Genomic DNA, 21740 nt, shown 5'->3' on the forward strand with positions numbered 1-21740 from the left:
TCCAGACAGGGTTCACATTCAAGAAGACATTAATGCCCAGCGTGATGAAGGGATGAAACCATGAGCTCACTAAAACTTTGTTTGCTATTCTGAGTCCAGAACTTAAGTTGCACATTTGTTGTTGCACCCAACTAAATTTAAACATGAAAAATGCTTGACAAACCCAAACATTTCTTCAAACAGAGAATATCCCCAAAAGACTTCATTATCCTCCTTCCCTCCATCTGCCTAGCTCCTTTTTTAAAAAGGGTGGGGGCACAAAGGATGGGTTGAACTATGGAATATAGGGGGTGTAGGGCTGGGCCTTAGTAAGGGAGGAAAGGGGGGTGGCCATATAAAAAGTGACAGGACACAAGTGGTGCTTTATCCACCCTGTCCCACTCTGGGTAAGAGGAAACCCTAAACTGCTCTGGCTCAACCAGTTGCACCCCCTTTCTTGTTTTCCCTCTCTTTTCTCTCACCACCTGTGTGAGTACTCAGGACAAGAATGGCAGTATCATCTGTACAAAGAACAAACAAGCCCTGGAAAATGTTGGCTTCTGCTTTGCTTCTCGTCGCCCTGCTTTTAAACGGTAGGTACAAAATACATTGTTCTGAAGGGGTCCTTTCTCTGGGATCGAATAACTGTTGTGCTGGGGGATAGGGAGGGCTAGGAGGGGTGGGGTGGGGTTGGAGTGGAGCAGTGTTTGTATGGTCACTTAATTCCAGGTTTTAACCCTACAACCATTTCAGTATCTGGAATGTAAACATACTATGAGGAGTTTCTCAACTTCTATAAGAAAAGAGCATTTTGTTTTGAAAGAATTTACTAAAAATGCATATTCTTTAAGATACTGAGAGAAAAATACTGATTTGAACCACACTGTGGCAAACAAAAGAATCCCTTCAAATAAACAGTTTTTAATCATGTGGAGAGAGAGAAGAGTTTAAAGTTATAATCACTATTCTGAACTTAAATATTTTGACACATACAGACAAAGTTGAAGTTTTTCCATGCTTAGTGTCACCAGTTCCCATCTTTAAGTTCAACCTTTTTTTTCCTGACTTATTGATCTGATTACCATGGCATTCAAGGAGTTTGAAAAATGTGTGTGTTTATATTTAGCGGGCTGTAACGTGAAGCCAGTTGATGCATGCGTGAGAAAAGGGGGTGGAATTTGGTTGTTAACATGCATCTTAAATATGGCCGTGCTGATTCAGAGACTTAGCAGATTTATGGTAACCTGCACATAAGAGACATTTTCAATGACCAAAATGAGAATTTTTTAGTCTCCTGTACCATTTAAATCGTAAAAAAGGACTTGCAGATTTACTTCAGATGACAATTCTTAGCATAAAGAGGTCAAAGTGATTATATGTAATGTGCTTGTTTAAGCCTTAAAATAAAGAAAAATCTAGTTGTGTGATTACATAAAACTGCACCTTAACTCTATAAAGTGCTTCCAGTTCCAGAAAATTAAAAACATTAGTCAAATTTAGGAAAAAAAAAAAAAAAAGAGTCCCATTTACATAACAAATAAGATGCAAAAGGGAAAATAACAAGCAACAGAAAAATGACGATAAAACTAGACAACAAGTATACCATGATCTGGAGTACTGTGTTGTGGCTAGAAATGAATCACACACTTGGTTCCTAATTCATTCCTTCTGTCTCTTTCCTTGGATGTATGTGAATGAGATCATCAACCACGAAACACAGCTGCATCTGATTTGGGTCGTAAAACTGCGCCAATTAACATTTCAGCCTATGGATTCATAATCAAAAGCATAAAAACAATTATGAAAGTCTTGATAAGGAGAAAAGGGAGCATGGTTAAGTCAAAGCACCTCAAAGCTTCTGACACAATTCATCTGGATCAAACATGTATCAAACACACCAACATCACATTTCAGGATAAATTTTATTAAACTAAACTGCCAACGCAAAAGATGCTAATAGAGACTTTGTGCTCACAAAACATGGGTTTTCAGTAGAACTTTGTACTGTTGAAATTAAAGCACCCAGACATGGCTGAGGTGATCAGAAACACCACTTCCTGCACCACAAAGATTTCCTATGGACTCCTCAACAAGTGGCAGGAAAACATGGAGGAATTTGGAGTGCGGTTCATCACTGGTTGTGTTGCTGCTATTGTTGTTGGCTCTGGGTTTAAATTCAGACTTTTCCCACTTTGTACTTTTTGACGTTTGTGCACTTTGAACCCATACTTTTGTGGGAGTAAAACAGAAACCGAAACCCACCTGGCCTGCCATGAGTCTCTTTTTTTGTGCACATCTTAACAGCCATTTCAACACTGATAACTTAATCTACTAAAGTACACTTTTATCCAAAGCACAACAAATGTCTTAAAAAACATACTGACATTTAAATATGCAGTCAAATCTTGGAAATTTGTATGACAGTGGTCAATATGGAGGATTTTCACAGCCATATTCATACATGTTGTGACTAAATATTAAAAATAGTTCTTTTTGTTTCCCAAAATTAATTAATTTATTAATTTATAAATATTTTGTGTGTATGTAATGCTCCCCGATTACTTGCTTTTGAGATTATCAGTCCCATATCTACAATTTACATAAGTGATGGTCACAACTTTGCTTTTCATAAAATCCTCTGGAGTATTTGTAGCTAAATTTGAAGTCACATTTGCTGGCCATCTGGAAATTTTAGAATAAAACAGTCTGAGTAATCTCAACACGGTCAAAATTTTGTCTTAAAAAAAATCACAGTGAAAAAGAAGTATGAACTGTTTATTCTGCTATATGTATGTAAGATACAGTTTTCTTTTGAAATTGTTTTTTTCCCCAGGTAGCAACCACATGAAGTTAACTTAGAATAATGCATCAAAAATACCATCACCTAGTGGAGACATCCCTAATGTATACTTTCTATTCATAAATTTCAACAACTTGAATTTCCGTTTTAAACTGTCAAGTCTTACTGCTGTTTGAAAGCTAACTACTTCAGCAAACGTCCACCTAGAAACGCCATTAAAGGTTTAAACAAAACAAGACATTCAACTATTTCTGTATGATTCAGCTTTTTGATCTCTTGTATAGTTTTTTTTTAATAATCTCAGTTTGAAAAAGGTGAAAACTTTTGGTCTGACCCTCGTTTCGTGCTGTGTTGCCGTGGTGATAGAACTTAGAATGTTCAGGTGTGACATCACGCAGAGCCTGTGTGGGTTTCTGTGTATTTTCTGCTCATTTAACATGAAGGCTTTGTTCAGATACTTTAAGGTTTTTAAAGCCGTTTCAATGTTTTTTTTTTGCTGTTTTTAAAGATTGTTCTGCTGTTTTAAGGGTTTGTTCTGCTATTTTAAGGGTTTGTTTTTTTCTGTTTTTAGGTTATGTTCTGCTTTTTAGGATGTTTTTAAGTTTTTTTCAGCTATTTTAAGGATTATTCTGCTGTTTAAACGTTTTTTCGGGTGTTTTAAGGATTTGTTCTGCTATGTTTAAGTTTTTTTCTGCTGTTTTAGGGATTGTTCAGCTGTTTTTAAAGATTGTTCTGCTGTTTTAAGGGTAAGTTCTGCCTAGTATGAACTTTCAGCAATCATTAAACAATTTTTGGCTAAAGTTTTCACTGCTCAGCTAAATCATTCAGCAATAAGCATACACACTGTATTTTCTCTACTTGAAGGAATGCATATTACCTGATGCCTTTCATGCTAAAGTTTTAGACTAAGATCATCTTATGATGACAGATATTGCTGTTTTGGTCAAACCTTGAAAATGATCCTATGCATGATCCCAGGTGATATTGTGAGATCTTGAAAGATAAGTTAGTGCTTAGAGCATGCACTGGATATGACTCTCAGCTACTACCACACCAAACATTAGCTCAGTATCTGTAAAACTGACTGAATTAAAGCTATGTTTGTGTTTTCTAAGCCTGCTTAGTTTTGGCAGTCATCTTGAATGGGGTTGACTCCATAAGTTGCAGTTGTAAATGTACACCCATTGATTACTTTGAGAGTTTCATTAAAATCCATCCAGTGGTTCATGATATAATTTGCTAATAAACACAAGCAAAAACATTATCGCCCTTTCGCCTTGGCTGGGGGGCAATAATTACCATGGTTAGCAAAGATTGGCTCTGTAAGATAGAAAGTTGGTGTAAAAACCCAATGAACAAACTTTGTTGAGACGGAGTGAGATGAAGCAATGCACAAGAACTAAAAGGTGTTCACATTGACTTTGCTCTTAGAGATATTACTGCAGTTGTTTCTGCTCAGAAGATGTCTGCAGTGAATGCCAACTCTACAGTGTTTTGCAACAACTTTTTGAGCTCTGCCTGTGCTGTGAAGTGGTTTAAGGAGGCTCTCTAGTTAAGCAGTGAACCCTGCCCAACCTCACTGCCAACCCCAGAGCATGTAATTATGTAAATCATTGTTTTCATAGTCGTCACTGATGTAACAGATGCAGCAAAGATTCACAGGAACAATGTCAACAACAGAGTGTTCGTTCCTCTTCTGAAGAAAGGAGCTTCGACTGTGCCAAGCCAAATTTCAGGGTCAAGTCAGTCAGCCGTGGCAAGCAGACATTTGGGTGCACACACACACACACACACACACACAGAAAAACACACTTAAACATACGTAAAGTTCTCCATCATGTGGGGGAGTGTTTTTCTTTTCTTTCTAGTCAAATAGTCTGCTTTCTGACTTAACTGACTGCTTTCTGAGTCTTTGTACTTTTTCCAGCCTCTTGTTCAGTGTGGTTTCTGTATGTTTACCAAAATATAATTAGTTTTCATCTGGAATTGTAAGATAAGCTGAGGTGTGTATCCTGATCTGCTAATTAGATAACAAAAAGGAAGGAAAGGAGAAAGGAAGTCCAGACTGCAAAGCTCACAACAAAAAAACTGAAGTCATTGATCAATGTTTCAGAAAAAAAATCACCAAGAACATCAGTCCAACACCAAAATGAGTTATTTTTCCTGTTTTTTAAACACCACCCACTTACGGAAGAGCAAGTAATTTCTCTGGTAGATTTTTGACAACTACAGCTTAAATAAAATTTCTGGACAAAAATCAGTGGTTGATGCTCACATTTGCTTTACCCAGCATACATTTGAGCCACACAAGCTCACTGAAGTAAATGCACAACAAGGCAGTGAAATTTTAGCGGGCAATTGTGAGTGTGCGTGTGTTTCAAGCTGTAGTAGGGGTGGGGGAGTGATATAATGCTCACAATTGAAAGCAGATGTCATGTTTCCTGATTGTGGTACTTAGAAACTGGCATCATGTTCTTGATAAGGAGCTGCAGAGGCCTCAGGGTTGGGTCGGGTGAGTTCTGCAGCCGGGCTCACCAGGTGAAGTTAATGCCGCCTTTCTGGCTTGGTTGAACCCATAAGATCCAGTTGCCTTTCTGCCACGGGAGAATAATGGCCCGGGTGCTGCCATTAATCGCTGTGACAGGAATGGCGGGGGAGGAGCTGTGGAGGGGGTGCAGTAAGGGGGTCAAGATGGTGGGGTCAGTGGTCTGTTGTTTCAAAGAGGGTAGGGTTGCAGAGCATGTTTAACCTTACGAAGCTATGCTCCAATGTCACATTCCACAGTATGCTCTGGACACATATAGATTTTTAAATACCACAGGGATATTAAATAATAAACATAAAACAATCCATTGATCTAATTAAAGATATTCTGTCCATAGACAGATTTTTATTTTTAGCGCCATGTGCATTTATGTAGATGAAAATTGAACTAAATGATAATTAGAGAAGGTGTTGAAAGGTGAAGGACTTGGTGGAAATTTGTTAAACTGAATTCGAAGTTAAAGCTGAACAGAGATAAAACTAGCAAAACTGCAGCTAAAAGTTAAAATCAGCAACATAGTAGCTAAAAGCTTAAATTAGTAAAACTATAGCTAAAATCTATGATTAGCAAAATCACATTTAAAAATTACAAGTAGCAGAAATATAACTACAAACTAAAGTAAGCAAATCCATCAATACATGCTAAAAGGAGCAAAAGAAGACAAAAATAAATCAAGTATAGTAAAGTAGATTTCAAAGAGAATGTTTTGAAGAGATCTCAATGTAAGTTTATAAGGAAAAAAAGTGTAAAATTAAATATTTTGAAAAGATTAAAAGTCACAAAACCAAAAGAATCATGTCACACTATTCCTGAATGAGCCAAACGGTTTGATGTATTGTATGAATGGCTAAAATAAAGCAAAGTATGAGGTAGTAATTGGAGTTTAAAACACTATGGAAGAAGCTAAAAACAGGAAAAGAAATATGAATGTTGAGTCAGCAAAATAATTTTGTTTTGACACTCTCCTTTATCGCCTTCTGTTTTACTTAAAATCCATATTGAGTGCAGTTTGGAGTTAAGCTGAAGAGCTGCACTTCTAATTACCATCTGATTTCAGAGAGCATCTAAGAGATGCTTTGCAAATTTGGGGCAGATAGAGTGAAGGAAAAAGAGAAAACTCCAGTTGGTGGCAGAAAATAAAATAAGGCATAATTTTATTCAGAGCTACACTGTTTGCAAACTGTAGTAATTGTGTGAATTGTAATAAATACACAAGTCACTTGCTATCTTTACAAAGAAATACTTGAAAAGATAAAACCTTTTTCATGAAAACATTGTTTTGAAGCTAAAACCCAATGATGGCTGCTGACCTACTGCTCCTGAAGTGACAGCTGAGTGTTAAAAGACCATCCCTGTGTCCATGTTTGCCAGCACCCCACCACCTTAAACAGCTTTAAAGACACGCTTATCCAGCAGACTAAAATGTTTCCAAATATACAACAACCTATGAAAATAAAACTATATACACCTCCTCCAAAGGTGAAGAAATATCCATCTTGAAATAATTTTAGACAAACATTTTCTAACTGACAAAAGACTGAACCAAAGCAACTAAATCAGTTGATAAAATGTTAAGAGAAAACACATTTTTTGTTTCTCTGTTAAAAAAAACGTCATGAACAACCATGTTCATGTGGCCAGAAGGGTGCAAGTGGATTTTCAGTCATCAAGTTTTTGACATGGTGGTCCAGTAATGTGTCCATTATCACCTCACTGTGTCCAATTACACAAAACAGGTTTCCCCCAAACAGAAGCGGGGAGAGACCGGGGGCCCAGGGGACATAATGCTGTAGAAGCTGTTCACACCTGGGGCGAACATTTGTCCTGTGGGATCCAATCACAAACAGACAGTTCTAAATAGAGATCTGAACACATTCAGATCCGAAATCTCAGGCTACATTCAGAGATGTTCTGAGATGCATTTCTTTGTGTTTCAACCTTTAATAGGCCACATTAAAAGATCCCCTGTCAAACAAACAAAGGTGCAGCTGCCAGCTAGTTTGAAATGATGGAACAGCAATCTGTGGGTCTTCCCAATCTTTGTCAAAAAATACAAAATAAACCTTGCCTCGACAGTCTAATGTTTTAGATTTATTGGGGCTGACTCTACTGTGGTTACTGTATAGTAAAATGCTTTGCTACGCATCAAATAAATCACAATAATCTTAGCTTTCCAGTGAAGCATGTCACACACTTATATAGAGCAGCCGTGTACACGCCAAAGTTATGTAGATAACAGCTGATGGCTCACCGCTGAGCTCTCTTAATCTAGGGGTTAGAAGCTACAGTGTCTGTGTGTCTTTATCAGCAGAGCTGTGCTGACATGATAAGCTCTGTAAGATCACAAATCATTTATTTTAGGCTAATGTACATGTCTCAAGTAATGACTAATATAAAAATGTTAAAATGGTATAGTTAGGTGTTTTTGTTTTTATAGAAACATCTGCAGACCTGCTGATCTCCCATTTGTTGCTCAGCTGAAACCTAAATGTGTACATAGATTATGTGTTTATTTGCATATAGAACATGACACTAAGATTTAATACCCAGTGGTTATCCAGGATGAATTTGAATGCCAGAGGTGAACACATGACGAGCACTAAAGGTAGACTCATCAGGCTGCGACTACTTGGTGAAAGTACCTTCGCTGTGGCTTTCAGTTTCCTTGTGTGAGTCGCAGCTGTGCACAGTCTTGTCGCATGAGTTTTGAGCATGTTCAAAAAAATGTGTGCAACAGATTTGGTCTCAAAGTATCTCAAACCTAGAGCTGTATATTGACACCTCTCCTCTGACAGAAAACATGTCTAGGTCCAAAAACCATGCAACTGATAAATAATTCTAAAAAATGGTCCAAATCTGCTCATCTTCATTTCAAAAGTGTACTCTGGCAGATTAAATCATAAATGTGGGGCAGCTGGTAAGGTGGATATGCTGGTATGATGTGGACGGAGATGGACAACAAAACAATGTGCACGGCCTAGAGTACAGTTTTACAAGCCGTGCATGCAAAAAAAGCTGACCATTCAAAATGCAGCCATGTGCTTTGCTGGTCAGAGTTCAGACTGCATCAAAAACTATTTCTACCCATCTCCTAACAATTCTGAGTCAATAGCTAGTTTTCAACTAGTTGCAGCTCAGGAAAATAATATCTTTAGGATTTGAACAACATTATTCTAAGCCAATCTGAATTAAAATCTAAAATAATCCTTATAGTGCAGTGTTTTGCAAACCGTTCCAATTTAAAATGAATTTGATGTGAGATACTAGTCTTGACAAACATGGCAAACTGAACATTTTGCATGTCAGAAAACATCCAAAATTTGCTTTATATTTCTCTTCCTGAAGACAGTAAAACATGGAAAGTGTTTGCAGCTGAACAGCTGCATTTTGTTAGTTTACATGAAAACTCTGCAGTTTATGAGCGACACCAGCCCAATTCAAATCAATAAAAACTTCAGCATTATTTAATTGCATGAAATCACTGATACGCACAGGAACAACAAACGGTATGTTAAGATATGCAGTTGTTTGTATTTAGGTGAAATGTCTGCATGTTTAGCTATAAAACACTCTCTGAGACAGCCTTCTGGTAAGTTTTCTATAATAATGGAGAGAAAGTAGCTGATACAATCTGGCTCTTGGAATTTGGCTTCATGTTACATCGTTGTAGGTAAGGTGTGAAGGCTGAAGCCCAAATTTCACCTCGATAAATACGTTGGCTTAGCTGTGCGTGACTGGAAGAGGGTAAGGAGAGACGAAAGCCTGGGAGGGAGAAGGGTGTGGCGCTTCTTCCAAAGTCTGCCACATTCCTCCATCCAGAGTCCCAGAAGATGGGGGGGTGTGGGGTGGAGTTTGCCCAGACCACAGCCGTCATCCAGAGGAATCTGGTGGGAAAAAAAAATTCACAAGCGCAATGAAGTCAGGGCCAGCAGAGAATAACATATGGAGTTTGATCTGATTAAGAGTTTAGTACTGTTGTGTTTGTGAAATGCCTGCAAGACGTTTGACTAATGACAGCAATGATGGCCGTTTTAAACATTACACAAAAAGAAGGAATGAAAGAAAACACTCCGGGGATTTTTAGTGATGATGTGAACCTCAGAGGTTGTGAACTTCCCAAATATACCATAAATGAAAGTTTGTATTTGAATGGTTCTATAAAAGTCCAGTGAAGAAACTGGACTGGCTGTGATTGTGTCGGAGAGGCAGAAATAATGATGAGTTCAGAGGTCGTCTTGTTTAGAAGTTTACAGATGTAGGAAGGAAGACTGCTGTGAACACTGGAGACATAATTGCATCAATAACAACCAAAAGGTCAAAGCTACAATCCAACCTCAACATACCACAGATACTATTGCACCTTTTGTTTTCAAACACAATAAATTAATACAATTAAAACCAAACAAAATTAATGATTAAGCTGTAAAAATTCTGTTTGCTTGACATAATAGCAAATGGACTTGAACACTTTTTTATTAGGATTTAGACAAAACGGTTAAATAAAGGCAGTCTACCAGATCCTGCTTTTTGTGTCCAAAGGAGGCACTTCCATGTAAAGATTTCATTCCATCTGGCTTCTGGTCTGTCAGGAAAGCTTGTTTGTTTGCAATAAGTAATGGCTTTTAAGATACGAGTTTATTAGCCAAGTTGGCGGTGCTGTAAAAACCAACCGTTGTGTTTTTATTGTGCCTGAGACGAAACAAGCATGTTCTACATTATGAAAATGTTGCAGCTTGATTTTACAAGTCTATTGGAAAGCCTGACACTATTATGATAAAACTAGTATAATTATATGGATTTGAAAAATCCTCGTTTTTACAGGAAACCCAAACGTCTGCTAATGTATGTATAAATAGGTGTAAATTCATTTCCTATTACTCTCTACAATATTTATTCAAATAACCCATGAAAAGCCACCTCGCATTCCAAAATGCCCATTATTGGACACCGTGTAAAAACATTATTTTACTAAAACACTGGGAGTTTTCCTTTTGAGTAAACTAACAGATTAAAAGGCTGAAACACATTTTAGCCCCAATCCTCTGATTCTCTTGGATGTTACATATGTGTGAGAAAAGTCATTTTATGCTTGACCATTTCACCCACTTTAAGCGTCATCCTTTCTGTTCAAATAAACAGACAAGACCACCAAGAAATGGAGGCAGGATGACAGCTGCAGCCTGCAGGCGGAGAAAGCAGATTCAATAGAGCCATTACAAGGGAGGACAGTCCCTCACCTGTCGCTGCTCCATGTCCACCGGGTCCTCTAGTAAACCAGACACACCAAGAAAATGAAAGAAATAAAACTAAACAACTGTTTTTTTTTGCAATAGCAAAGGAAATATTTGGCATTCACATTTTTGGTAAAAGGTACTTATTGTCCTTAGTGGCATTAATATAAGTAAGGATGTTACGTCCTTCTTTAGAGGAACAGAATCATCATGTGGTACATGTCTGTTCACAGTTTGATGTTAGGTCATGTTGTCCTCCAAGTCACAATAAGACTGGTGGTGTTATGTTTTACTGATAAGCCTCATTAAAATTAGCCTTCTCTGACAATCTGAGGTTACACAGATTCAGCCTCTTGAATCAGTCTCATCCCTCGGATGCTTTGCTTGTTTTTTTGTTGGTTTTTTTGTACTAAATTGATAAAAATCAACAAGCCGAATCTTCCCGTCTCCCTTATCTTTTTGCCATGACAATTGACAGAAAATGTTTGCTGAACTTGTTGCAACTTGAGCAATAGAACTGGGCACAAAATTACTTTAAGTTGTTTTTTTTTTTCTCCAAATGTCTGACATGGGGCCTTTGAAACTAACAGGAGCAACCATGAATATATAGTGTTTTTAAAAATCAATCTGCAGGAAAGCAAACACTCACACCTTGCACTGAGGACATAACTGAAGTTCTTTGTATTTGTGCCTAGATCTCAGACACAGACGAGAAACCACCCTGCAGCTGACAACTGAAAAATCACTCTCATTTTTAATATTGATTGTATCTGTGGTTAAAAATACTTTATATGCTAATGTTGATTAAAACAGGTGTGTGTGGGTTTTAATTGCAACAATAAAACAGAATGTAAAATCTGCTTAAAAGTAGGGAACTAGTGTATTTTTTTTCATTCAGTTTAAACCATATTACAGAGTAAATTACTGTATTTGACAGTTTTACTGGTCAGCTGATGACACTAAACATAAATGACTGCCCTGGAGATTATTGATCCATGTGATATCACTGCAGACACACTGTTTGCTTTCTTCTGGCACCTGAAAGTCACAATGATTTATCTAAGAAATCTGTTGATCTGTGTCACAGAGCACACTTTGTGCAAATGTGTCTGCTTCATCAGACATGGTCACTGGATGGAAATCCAGTTCTGTGTTTGTTCTCAAGGGGCAAAAACTGTTTATTGAGTCAGAGCAAAGAGCCAGCTTTAGTGGGCTGGAGGTAGGGTTAACAAGACTGATGACCAAAAAAATGTTATAAGTGCAATTTTGTAGTATAACTCTCTTTTAATGGCATTTATCTTAGATGCCACTTTTGTATACTTCCTACAAGTCATTAAGGTGTCCAAGGGAGACTTTTCCTTCATCCACAAGGCTGTAAAACTCCTAAAAAAAGAAATCTGCACCTATCAGTGGAAAATACAAGAACTTTCACAGCACATAATTGCGTCTTCATAAAACACCAGATCCATTTAAATGTTGCCAGTCTTATTTTTCCAAAACATTGGTGTGATTTTGAACTTGTGTGCTTTTTGTCAATATACATCCAAAAACAAGGAAATAAGGAAATACGTAGTAAGCATAAATGTAATGAAATGTACAGAGTCAAAGCATGGGGATGTTTTTACTGTGAGGTAATGCTGTTTTTGTTAGGCAGAGAGAGAGAGAAAAGGAATGAACGCTGGATGATCTGGTTTCGTTTCTGGATCCAAGCCTAACACCGTGAGCTGAACAAATCACAGCAATAAAGTCCTCAGGCTCATTAACTCAGCATCTGCAGGGTGTGGAGGCAGATTTCATTAATTAGCCAACAAAATTAAACTTATTCTTTAAGCCATCAAGGTTATTATTACAGTTTTGCAGTTTAATAACTCTTGGCTGAAAGACAAAATGTATATCTTATTAAGCCTTTGTTCAATGCTATGATGACCTCTTATATAAATCTAAACTTTGGGAAAAGTTTGCTTTCAATAGCATCATTTCTTGGCACTAATCAGCTACAGTTTAACAGGATTAAAATAATTAGTTTCTTTCATTAATATAGATGATAAACCTTTTTTTCTTTACCACAAGTGATATATTCTAACCGCAGGATTTCTTGTAAATTCCTAAACTGGGTAGTAGAAGATGTGACCATTGGATCTGAGAACTTGAGTTATTTAATGCAACAAGATCTACTAGCTTGTCCTCTGTCACTGCAGTGCAAAGACCTCAAGGGCTACAATGAAATCATCGTGTCTGAAGAGCTGACGTGCAACAGTTTGTGCAGGAAGATCACTTTTATAATCTGCTGACCATGCACATTATAAGCTGCTACCTCAGACTAAAACTTTGAAAAGGGTTTCTACATTCAGCTTTATTGTATAATCATCATGGCTCGAAGGAACTTTCCTTAAAAAAGGCCACAAATAAGAACTCAAAGAAAACAGACTTTGTCTCCTGACTGAGATAATCTGATCACATGTTGTCCAATCTGGTAAATATGATTTTGCTGGATGTTTACAAGTGTGTTTTGAGGTTTTCTCACCTATTAAACTATAGGCAGTGCACCAAGAGTACTTGTTTATATTTGTCTAATTTTTAAACAAAGTGATTTATTCTGATTTTACAGGAGAAGTGATGGCCCAGGACCAAGGAGGAAGGGGACCACAAGCGCCCATAAGAGGAGACAATATTTTAAAGCCTTCTGGTAAGATATCAAGCAATAAATGTAACTTGAGATGAACTTAAAAAAAAAAAAAACAGGTTGTCTTTTATTCAAGCAGAATATAAAACCCAGTTTTAATATACGTGACTGTTTTAAGCTGTGCTTGTGGTGATTCAATTCATTTAGAAGATATTAAAGTTTATATTCCTTCCTCTGTGAATACTGTCCAGCCCAAGTCTGTCCGTCTGTGTATACATCTATCAGACAACGCCTGAAGCTGGAAGTTAAAGCCACAAAAGATGAGCGCCACCTAATGGTTGGCTACTGTACAATTAAAAGTCCTTCCCGTTCATAAAAAAAAAAAAAAGAAAAAGAAACTTCAAATATTGGACATTTTCTTTACTAAAAAAAATAAAGAGACTTCAAATTATATTTTTCAGGTGTTGATTTTTTGTCGAGTCATGATTCATAGACTCCAAAAATACGACATGCAACGGCCACAAAAAAGAAAAATAAATAAATGACATCTTGGCTTCAATTTTGGACAATGAAAGTTGAATCTTTATTTATGTCAATGGTTTCAAACAGCAAGCACGTTACTCACTTTTTAAGCAATAGCTACTCATTTCACATCTATACCTCATGTTTTCAGGAAACATAACATGTGAAAGCCAAATATTTGTTTCTATTTACATGTGATTTAGTGTGTTGTATATCACACATGTAGATATAGAAATATATATAGAAATTGATATAAACATTCGGCTTTTGCTTATCTATTAACCATTAAGTGCTGCTTTTTCAGCAACTACACCTGAGCAGGGTCAAAAACCAGCTTTGCCTACTGTGGGTCCCTACACTGTACAAACCACAGCAGCAACTACCACAGAAACACTTTCTGCTGTACCAAGTACCAAAGCTCCAGAAGGGACTACAGCCACAGATGAAGTCAAGACAAACACACCCACTGGAAATCCAGAGACTCCATTCATTCCTCCCAGAGGCGACAACTCAAACAATAAACCAAAGGTGGGACAAATGATGGGTAAAAATTGATCTGTGTGACATCAAATAAAGTCTTTTTCATGCAACACTGCTGAACCAGATACAATTTACCCAAATGGTGCACGTGTTGAGTGCAACTAGGCGTGAGGCACATGCTCTTTACACAAGTCACTTAATTGATTTCAAGACAAGACTGACATGAGAACACCTTCTTTAAAAAAAAATGTCTGTATGATGCCAACGACCAATTAATACACACGAAGCTGGAAGGTTGATGTTTTTTGCTATAGATGTGATGCAAACCAAACAGACATTCGTATGAATTGCCAACATAAACAGTGTCATCTTAACATTTAAGTATTTATTATGGTGCAATCAATGTGTGAAAAGAACTTATAACACATACGAATATGCTTATAACTACAAATATGCAGTGAGGAATGCCTGCTGTGCAATACTGAGGGTCACATTAGAAAGCAAAAAATAAATATCTCAAAGAAAACAAATGACCATCCTGTTAAGTTCATTTAATTGCACGGCTCTTAAACTATGCAAACTGTCTTTTTAAGAAGGCGAGCAGTACTTCGCTTACATAAAAATATGCTATTTTCATTCTAACAAAAGCTAAATGGCTACATTTTCTTCATATATCTGATAGCTGTGCACTTGTGAAGGATTTGTAATTGCATTTAATTCCAAAGTAAGTCAAGCAGATGCCCTGTGTTGTAACATCAATTTCCTTATGTTTGGCTCTCTCCAAGCTATTTGTAAAAAAAAAAGCACTTTTTTAAAAGCTTCAAATGGAATCAGCCTTGAACGGGACAGACTCAGTCTTTGTCTTTTAAATAATAAATTCCTGTGTTGCTACAGTTGACTTCAGTTCATTATTAGACAGACTGGAAAACCATGCTAGACTTTCTGACTCAAAAGCCCAAAACTACTAAAATCCAATATAAAAGAGCAGAGATGAGTTTTTAAAATAAACTGTTAAAGAATTCAGCCATCTGTCCTCAGAGCATCGGGCAACATACAAAAAAGGTTTGTTCTATGTCTAAACAAACATTATGGTTTCCTTGTCTCACCTTAAATAACAGTAATACATAAGCTCAAAAATGCATTTCTACTATAAGGAAAAAATACTTGGCCTCAGACCTAATACTTCTGTTCATCTGGGCTGATGGCACACAGCAGTCATGAGCCTAATGGAGAGGAGGAGATGTGATGAGATAATAAAGACTGGTTTCTCTCTTCAGCCAAAGCCTCCGCAAGAAGTTGTCTGCGTGAACAAGGAGCACGTGGAAGGAAAAAACGCTGTCCGACTGAAACTCAAGAATTCTTCTGACTGTGTATGTCTCCAAAACATCTTTGTTTGTATCTCACATACAGTACCTGCTTTTATGTGGTTTAGAATAATGTTTTGCAAGCGGAAAAGAAAAACGAATGGGTCATATAATTATTTATCATCTGGGTTTTTAAACGATATTTGCACATCTTCCTTTCCTTAGAGTCTCAAAACAACCAACTGAAATGCAGAATAGCCCTACTTGGATTTGATTGTCATTCCCAGGTGCCTATCAATCTCATAAACTTAAGATCAGCAGATTTAGAAGCAGTAAAATTTGATAAGCTATACAGAACCATTGAGGCTGTGTCTACCTGCAGTCGGAGGTTTTTTGCTGTATATACAGTAAACTCAGGGGAGTGGACTGCAGGGTGAAGGCAGAGGAAGGGCAGCACATTGGGTGGGCTCACTGCTCCTGTAGAATGTGTGATGTGTGGCAGCCAGAGGCAGCATTGTGGGCGTGTGTGTGAGGGTATGTTTGTGTTTAGAAAGATATATTTTTCTGTATCTCAGGATGACAGCTTTGAGGTCTGCCACTTTTATGTGGAGGTCTGAATCCACTACATATGCTTTCTGTTAGCAACAGCCTGAGAAGTAAATGTATTATTTAACATTTAAACAATAGATGCAAACAGTCGAACCATGCAGGGGCTTTCTGTCGGCAAACAAAGACAAGAGTATAATTTAATCTTGGCCAAAATAAATTTCATGAATTTAACTTCAAAAAGGTCAGTGTTACATTTATCAAATGTAGCAGATGCAATGAATGTTAATTTAGGTTTATAGAAGATCAAAATGAGCTGTAAACTGAACCCTGGTTTAAAACCAGGGAGTCAGCAGCCTGTGGGGGAGGACTGATATATAGAGGAGGGTCTGCAGGCCTTGACTCTTGAGTGATGTGAAGAGTAGATTATTTCAGTAATGGCATGCAGAATTCCTCATCCAAGTTACTGTATACTGCAGATGGGTGTTACCCAGGGGCTTAAATCTGTCACAAGAATAACGTTCTGATGCAAAGTTTCTGACAAACAGATTAACCTAAAGGTAAAGGAGTTCTTGGGAGTCCTTTTCTGCTTCAGCTGTGACTAAAAATGAATAGGCTTGGTATATTTTCACTAATTTACAATCATGGTGCCATAAAAACTCCAAACCTGATGAATTATGATTAGCCTAAAGACAAAATAATGTAAGGAAACGGAGTGTGGAGGAAGTAGAGAAGGTAAACAACAACGGCGGATGTTGCAGTTGCAGAGAAAATATGGGGATTGATCTAAATGTTTGGAGGAGTTAATTCATTATAAATTATGTTGTAAAGTTTATATAAATAATGTAATAACTACAATGTCTAAAAACCAAAGCAATACTAAACAAAACAAAATAACATTAAAAGTATTTAAAGGCTGCTTAAAAAAGCCGTAAGAATTATAAATGGATTACATTATTATCATAAAACAAACAATTTTTATGAAATTGCATGAACCAAAATTCTACAGTTTCATAAAGCTTAACTCTTGTTAACGTATAAAGAATAACACTTTCCTTCCAAAATGTATATAGAAGTTTTTGAAATTAAATAAACTAAGTATGAACTCGGAGGAAAAGGTACGTTCAAAATAGTAAAAGTCAGGACAAATATGTTGTATATCTGTTAGAGGGATATATGTATGAAATAACTACAATGAAGAGTTAAAATTTTGTAGTTCATCATCTACATTTAAAAAAAAAAAAGTCTAAAAATCGAGACGAGATTCTTTTCTGTCTTTTTTTAAATGTTTGTATCTGAAATCTGTCATTGTTTGGTTTACATTTTGTGCTCATCATTAAATTTGATTAAAATTTTGTTTCTATATATTTGTCTTCTTAATTTATTAAAATAATAATATTCACTTTATTTTTTGCTTTTGTTAAAGAACATTTAAATAATGAGATAAAAAAAATTAAAACCAATATCAAATAAATTAGGATAAATAATTGTTATCATTGTTCTTGGTTAGTGAACCAGTCTGGATGATGTGATGCTTTTACCTGAGTAACAGTTGTGTTTTATTTTTATTGTCTTTGTAGAGCAAAACTCAAATGCAGATTTCAAGTGTTCTTCCTGAGTTGTGTGATGAAGACTGTAAACTGGAGCTCTATCAGGAAGACCACACAAAGGAAGTCCTTGTGTCTGGGAAGTATGTTGAAGGTCAGTAAAGATCTGTGGCTAAATAACAATAAATACACACCACCAGACTTCTGATGCTTGTTGAGCTTTAGTCTGGAAACTCTATATATTTGTATTAGTTTCAGCTAAATCCAAATTAATAATGTTTTCATTGCTCCAAACTATAAAAATGTGAGTGCTCTTTGTAGTTCTGGTTTAACACTCTTAGTGGTACCATTTCATGCAATAAAAACAAAGCATTTTCCTTTTTTTGTATCTGCAGATGATGTCGTAGGCATGACAAACAAGTTAAACAATGACAACATAAAAGATAAAGTAAGTGATCTTGAATTTTTTATGGTTTTATTTATTTATCAATAGATTTAGAAAGAATAGAACATTTTTTTTAAATATTTAATCAGTTAACCTAAACACAGTTGAGTCGATCATAAGTATGTCACTGTGAGTCTACAAATGCTTTTCTGTGGGCACGACCAAGTCACAGTCAAAGAAATTCCACATCTAACCAACACTATAAATTATACAGCTTACCATGAAGGGCCTGGACGGGGTGACTTCCAATGGCAATTAGCTGCATTGACTCAGCTAAACTCTGTGGTTGACTCATAATAAAGCTTGAAATACACAAGGGGGGAAGAAAAACACTGAGTTTGGAGACTCCCTCAAAGACTTCGAGCTGGTGACAAAAACAAACAGCCCACAAACAATCGACTTGTCAGCAGCAAAACATTTTCTTCCCCAAACACCTGGGGACCAATGATGGGTTCAGGGTGCGACCGTCACAGCCATCTGTCTCTTTGCTGTCCACAAACACTGAATTTCCCTCATGACTACATCCAATGACCTTATCAGTAATTAACCGGGTTTCAGATGTGTTCACACGTCATTAGCCTTGCTATAATTGTTTTTTGGCACATTTTTTGTTTGTTTTGACACCACCAAAGAATTCATGACTACATGTGTTGTATAGAGAATAATTCAAGAGGCTGCAGTTTTGTTTTGTTTCATCCAAACTACTAGATTTGACGAACAAATCCACAGATTTTAGATGATAAAGATCTGCTTTTAAAAAAAGGAATATACTCAAATGTCTGTGGCTGAAGTTAATATTATCATGTTTAAATATTTGGATGGTTTGCTACAAATACAATTGCATTGAAGAAGTTGCATTTCTTTGCCAGATTAATGTTGAGGAGGCCGTTACTCGCTGGGGGAAGAACTCTAAGTTGGTGCTGGTTTCTTTACTGCTGGCTGGTCTGTTGCTGGCTGCACTGCTGGTGGCCGCTTATTACCTCAAGACACACCACAAGAACTCCAAGGGTGTCAGACTGGTGAGTAGTGCACAGGTTTTGCTCCGTTTACACAGACTGAGACAAGATCTGTTATTAATACATCAGAAACTGCAAACACAAACCAAGATACTAGACAAAATGAAACCAAAAACACAACTTCACAAGTTACAGAACTCGTGAAAGTTGCTACTCAAGTCCCTGCTGTGAAAATTGTGCACAATACCCATTTAGTAGAAGAAACAAAAAAAAAAAAGGTAACTAAAGTTTAATGTTATGTTTCGTCCTTTAAGCTTTTCCTTCTTCAACATATTGCTGCTGGGCTACAAATGGTTTGAATTTGTTTTTCAAACATTTTTAACATCATCCTTTAAACCATTTACATATGCCGGCACACCCTTGTGGTATTTTTGCTTAGCAACACGCTTGCATAATCAGAAACATTCCCAACATCCTTCTTGAGTGCACACACGGCTGAAGCCTATAAACCTCAACAAGAATGCATCATCCATTTTCACTAACACTTTCCTGCAAACTCACGTCATAGTTGGTGTTGAATCTCTCCTAATCCAACATAAGCTCCGTTCTAAAGCCGTGGCTCTGGTCTTCCCTTAGGCTGAGTCTTTCCAGGTGGACGAAGAGAACCAGGCTAACACCCTGGTATCCGTGGCCCCCCTGCCTCAGGAGCCTGTCGACAAGCCCACCGTCAATGGAGAGTCTCCACCAGAGAATGGGATGAATCCCAACCCCACCACTAATGGACACTCAGCCAACCAAACCCAAGTGGCTGACACGGAGATGTAAACCCCACCAACCTGCCCATCAGCTCCGCTGACAAATCTGAGACAAAATCACCATGAATCTCTCACACCCGTTCTTCTCCATGCAACACTTTGGACTGATGCTGCCAATAATGACAATACGGTGCCTGTAATGTGAAAAGTTTGAGAATACTTCCCTGTGCTGGTGTCAGCAGGAGCCTGCTAACGCTGACTGGGACTTGAAAGCTGTTCTGACTTCTGCCTTGTGTCAAGTTATGCCATATTGTTCATCCCTGACAAAGAAAAAAAAAGGCTATATTTCTTAAATTCACATTTATGCTGCAATGAAACCAATGAACCAGGCAGCTGAATGAAGAAAGGTTTTCTGCTTTTGTAAAAAAACAACTAATGCTCACTGCTTCACTGTTTATTCTAACTCTTCACTTGTCCCTTAACGCGAATTAGAATCATACAGGAAAGTTGGCAACAATTTAAGCATAACTATTGTCAAATTGTAATAAAACCTAATTTGTTTGCTGGCTTACTTAATAAAAACCAAAGATGACATTTAACATTGTACTGGCTAGATTGAAAACAACAAGCATCTTCTTTTAATTTACCGAAGAGTAAAGTAATCCTTTCAAGCCATAAATTTGATGAATGTCAGTAAAAATAAAATGTGTATATAGTTTCCTGAGTGCTGAAAAACTAAACCTCTGTATGTGACCTCACAGTAAAACTGATTTAGTGCAGGTTCAAAAGTGCATTTCTATTTTGTGGTTTTGTTGTCGTCATTTTTGTATAGTTTTTTTTTTCTTTTTCTGTTTTAATTTTTATTTTTCTAATGTTACCACAGTCTTAGGGAAGTAAGAAAAAAATCACAAACTTCTTTAAACAGTAGACTCACAGCTTACACTGAGTTCTGTATTCAGGTGATTCTTTTCCTCTCACGATAACTTTTTTTTTCTTTTTTTTTTTAACTCCAGTGGTACACATCTTTGTACTTCACATATTGAACTGCATGTATAAATATGTCTGCTTTTGATTGATAAAATGTTAACAGTTTACAATATCTTGCAGGGTGTCTTCAGTTTACTTGTGTTGTGCTGACTTGAACTATAAATGTTCACTACATGTAAAAATTACAAGCTTTATTGATAAATAAGTTTGTTTACATGCATACAAAGAGGTATACATACAGTTTGTTACTTCAAATGGCATTACAGTTCAATAATGTCATTTAATGAAACTTACTTTAATAATTCACAAAACCACACCCCTAAATTGATACATAAAAAAGAGATATTAGGGGTTACAAGCGTAGTATTTTATTTCTGAAAAGTACCATAAGATGAATCTGTGCTACATAAAAGTCTCAAGCAGCCCTTTATTAGTTCCTCGTTGCTTTCCTTATTAACTATGCAAAAATATGTGGACCTAATTGCAGTGCGTTAACATAGTACCCACTGAAATGCAAATCAATATTTTGACTAAAGCAAAGCAGGAAAATAGCCCATAGAGCTAATCTCTATAGTTTGAATATTCATGGTGAAAAAGCAAATCTGGGATTCAGAACATTAACAACATGCCTCTGTGAGTTCAGAACAGTACAAACCACTGACTCGTGCCACATGTTCAGTACCAGACTAAAAGCACCCAATTTTAAATATTTATCCAGCTAACGAGTTTAGTTTAAACTTAAATTAGAAAGGTTCATGGAACACTGATACAACTTCTACAACTGGAGTTTTTAAAATCTAAGGGGGGAAAGATTTTACTTTGTGGTTATGAAAGCTTTAAACGTCAATACTAACTGAGCAAAACAGATCTATAACAGATATCTGCTCTGTATGAATACATACGAAAGATGACTGGAAACATTTGCAAACATACTTAAAATTAAAGGACATTTCATAAAGGAACTCAGACAGTGTTGGTTTTAAAGGTTAATGTCAAAGTTTCAAGCACTCAAGAGTAAAT

General features: G+C 36.7%; 1 protein-coding gene across 1 annotated transcript; it reads left to right on the top strand.

Moving 5' to 3' along the window:
• The first annotated feature begins 349 nt into the window (after positions 1-349).
• On the top strand, positions 350-20830 carry si:ch211-286o17.1 (hematopoietic progenitor cell antigen CD34). Its single transcript, XM_017408687.3, has 8 exons — positions 350-572; positions 13164-13241; positions 14005-14228; positions 15458-15550; positions 17611-17731; positions 17973-18025; positions 18892-19041; positions 19615-20830. The coding sequence occupies exons 1-8, from the start codon at positions 488-490 to the stop codon at positions 19801-19803; spliced, it is 993 nt and encodes a 330-aa protein (XP_017264176.1). The 5' UTR covers positions 350-487; the 3' UTR covers positions 19804-20830.
• The last annotated feature ends 910 nt before the right edge of the window (positions 20831-21740 follow it).

This window comes from Kryptolebias marmoratus, linkage group LG4, assembly GCF_001649575.2.
Source record: "Kryptolebias marmoratus isolate JLee-2015 linkage group LG4, ASM164957v2, whole genome shotgun sequence".
Lineage (NCBI taxonomy): Eukaryota > Metazoa > Chordata > Actinopteri > Cyprinodontiformes > Rivulidae > Kryptolebias > Kryptolebias marmoratus.

Excerpts from the sequence above, each read along its gene's own strand:
- si:ch211-286o17.1 (XM_017408687.3), top strand. The coding sequence starts at position 488 with ATGGCAGTATCATCTGTACAAAGAACAAACAAGCCCTGGAAAATGTTG. Across the intron at positions 573-13,163 it reads CGTCGCCCTGCTTTTAAACG|GAGAAGTGATGGCCCAGGAC; the intron begins GTAGGTACAAAA and ends CTGATTTTACAG. Across the intron at positions 15,551-17,610 it reads TCAAGAATTCTTCTGACTGT|AGCAAAACTCAAATGCAGAT; the intron begins GTATGTCTCCAA and ends TTGTCTTTGTAG.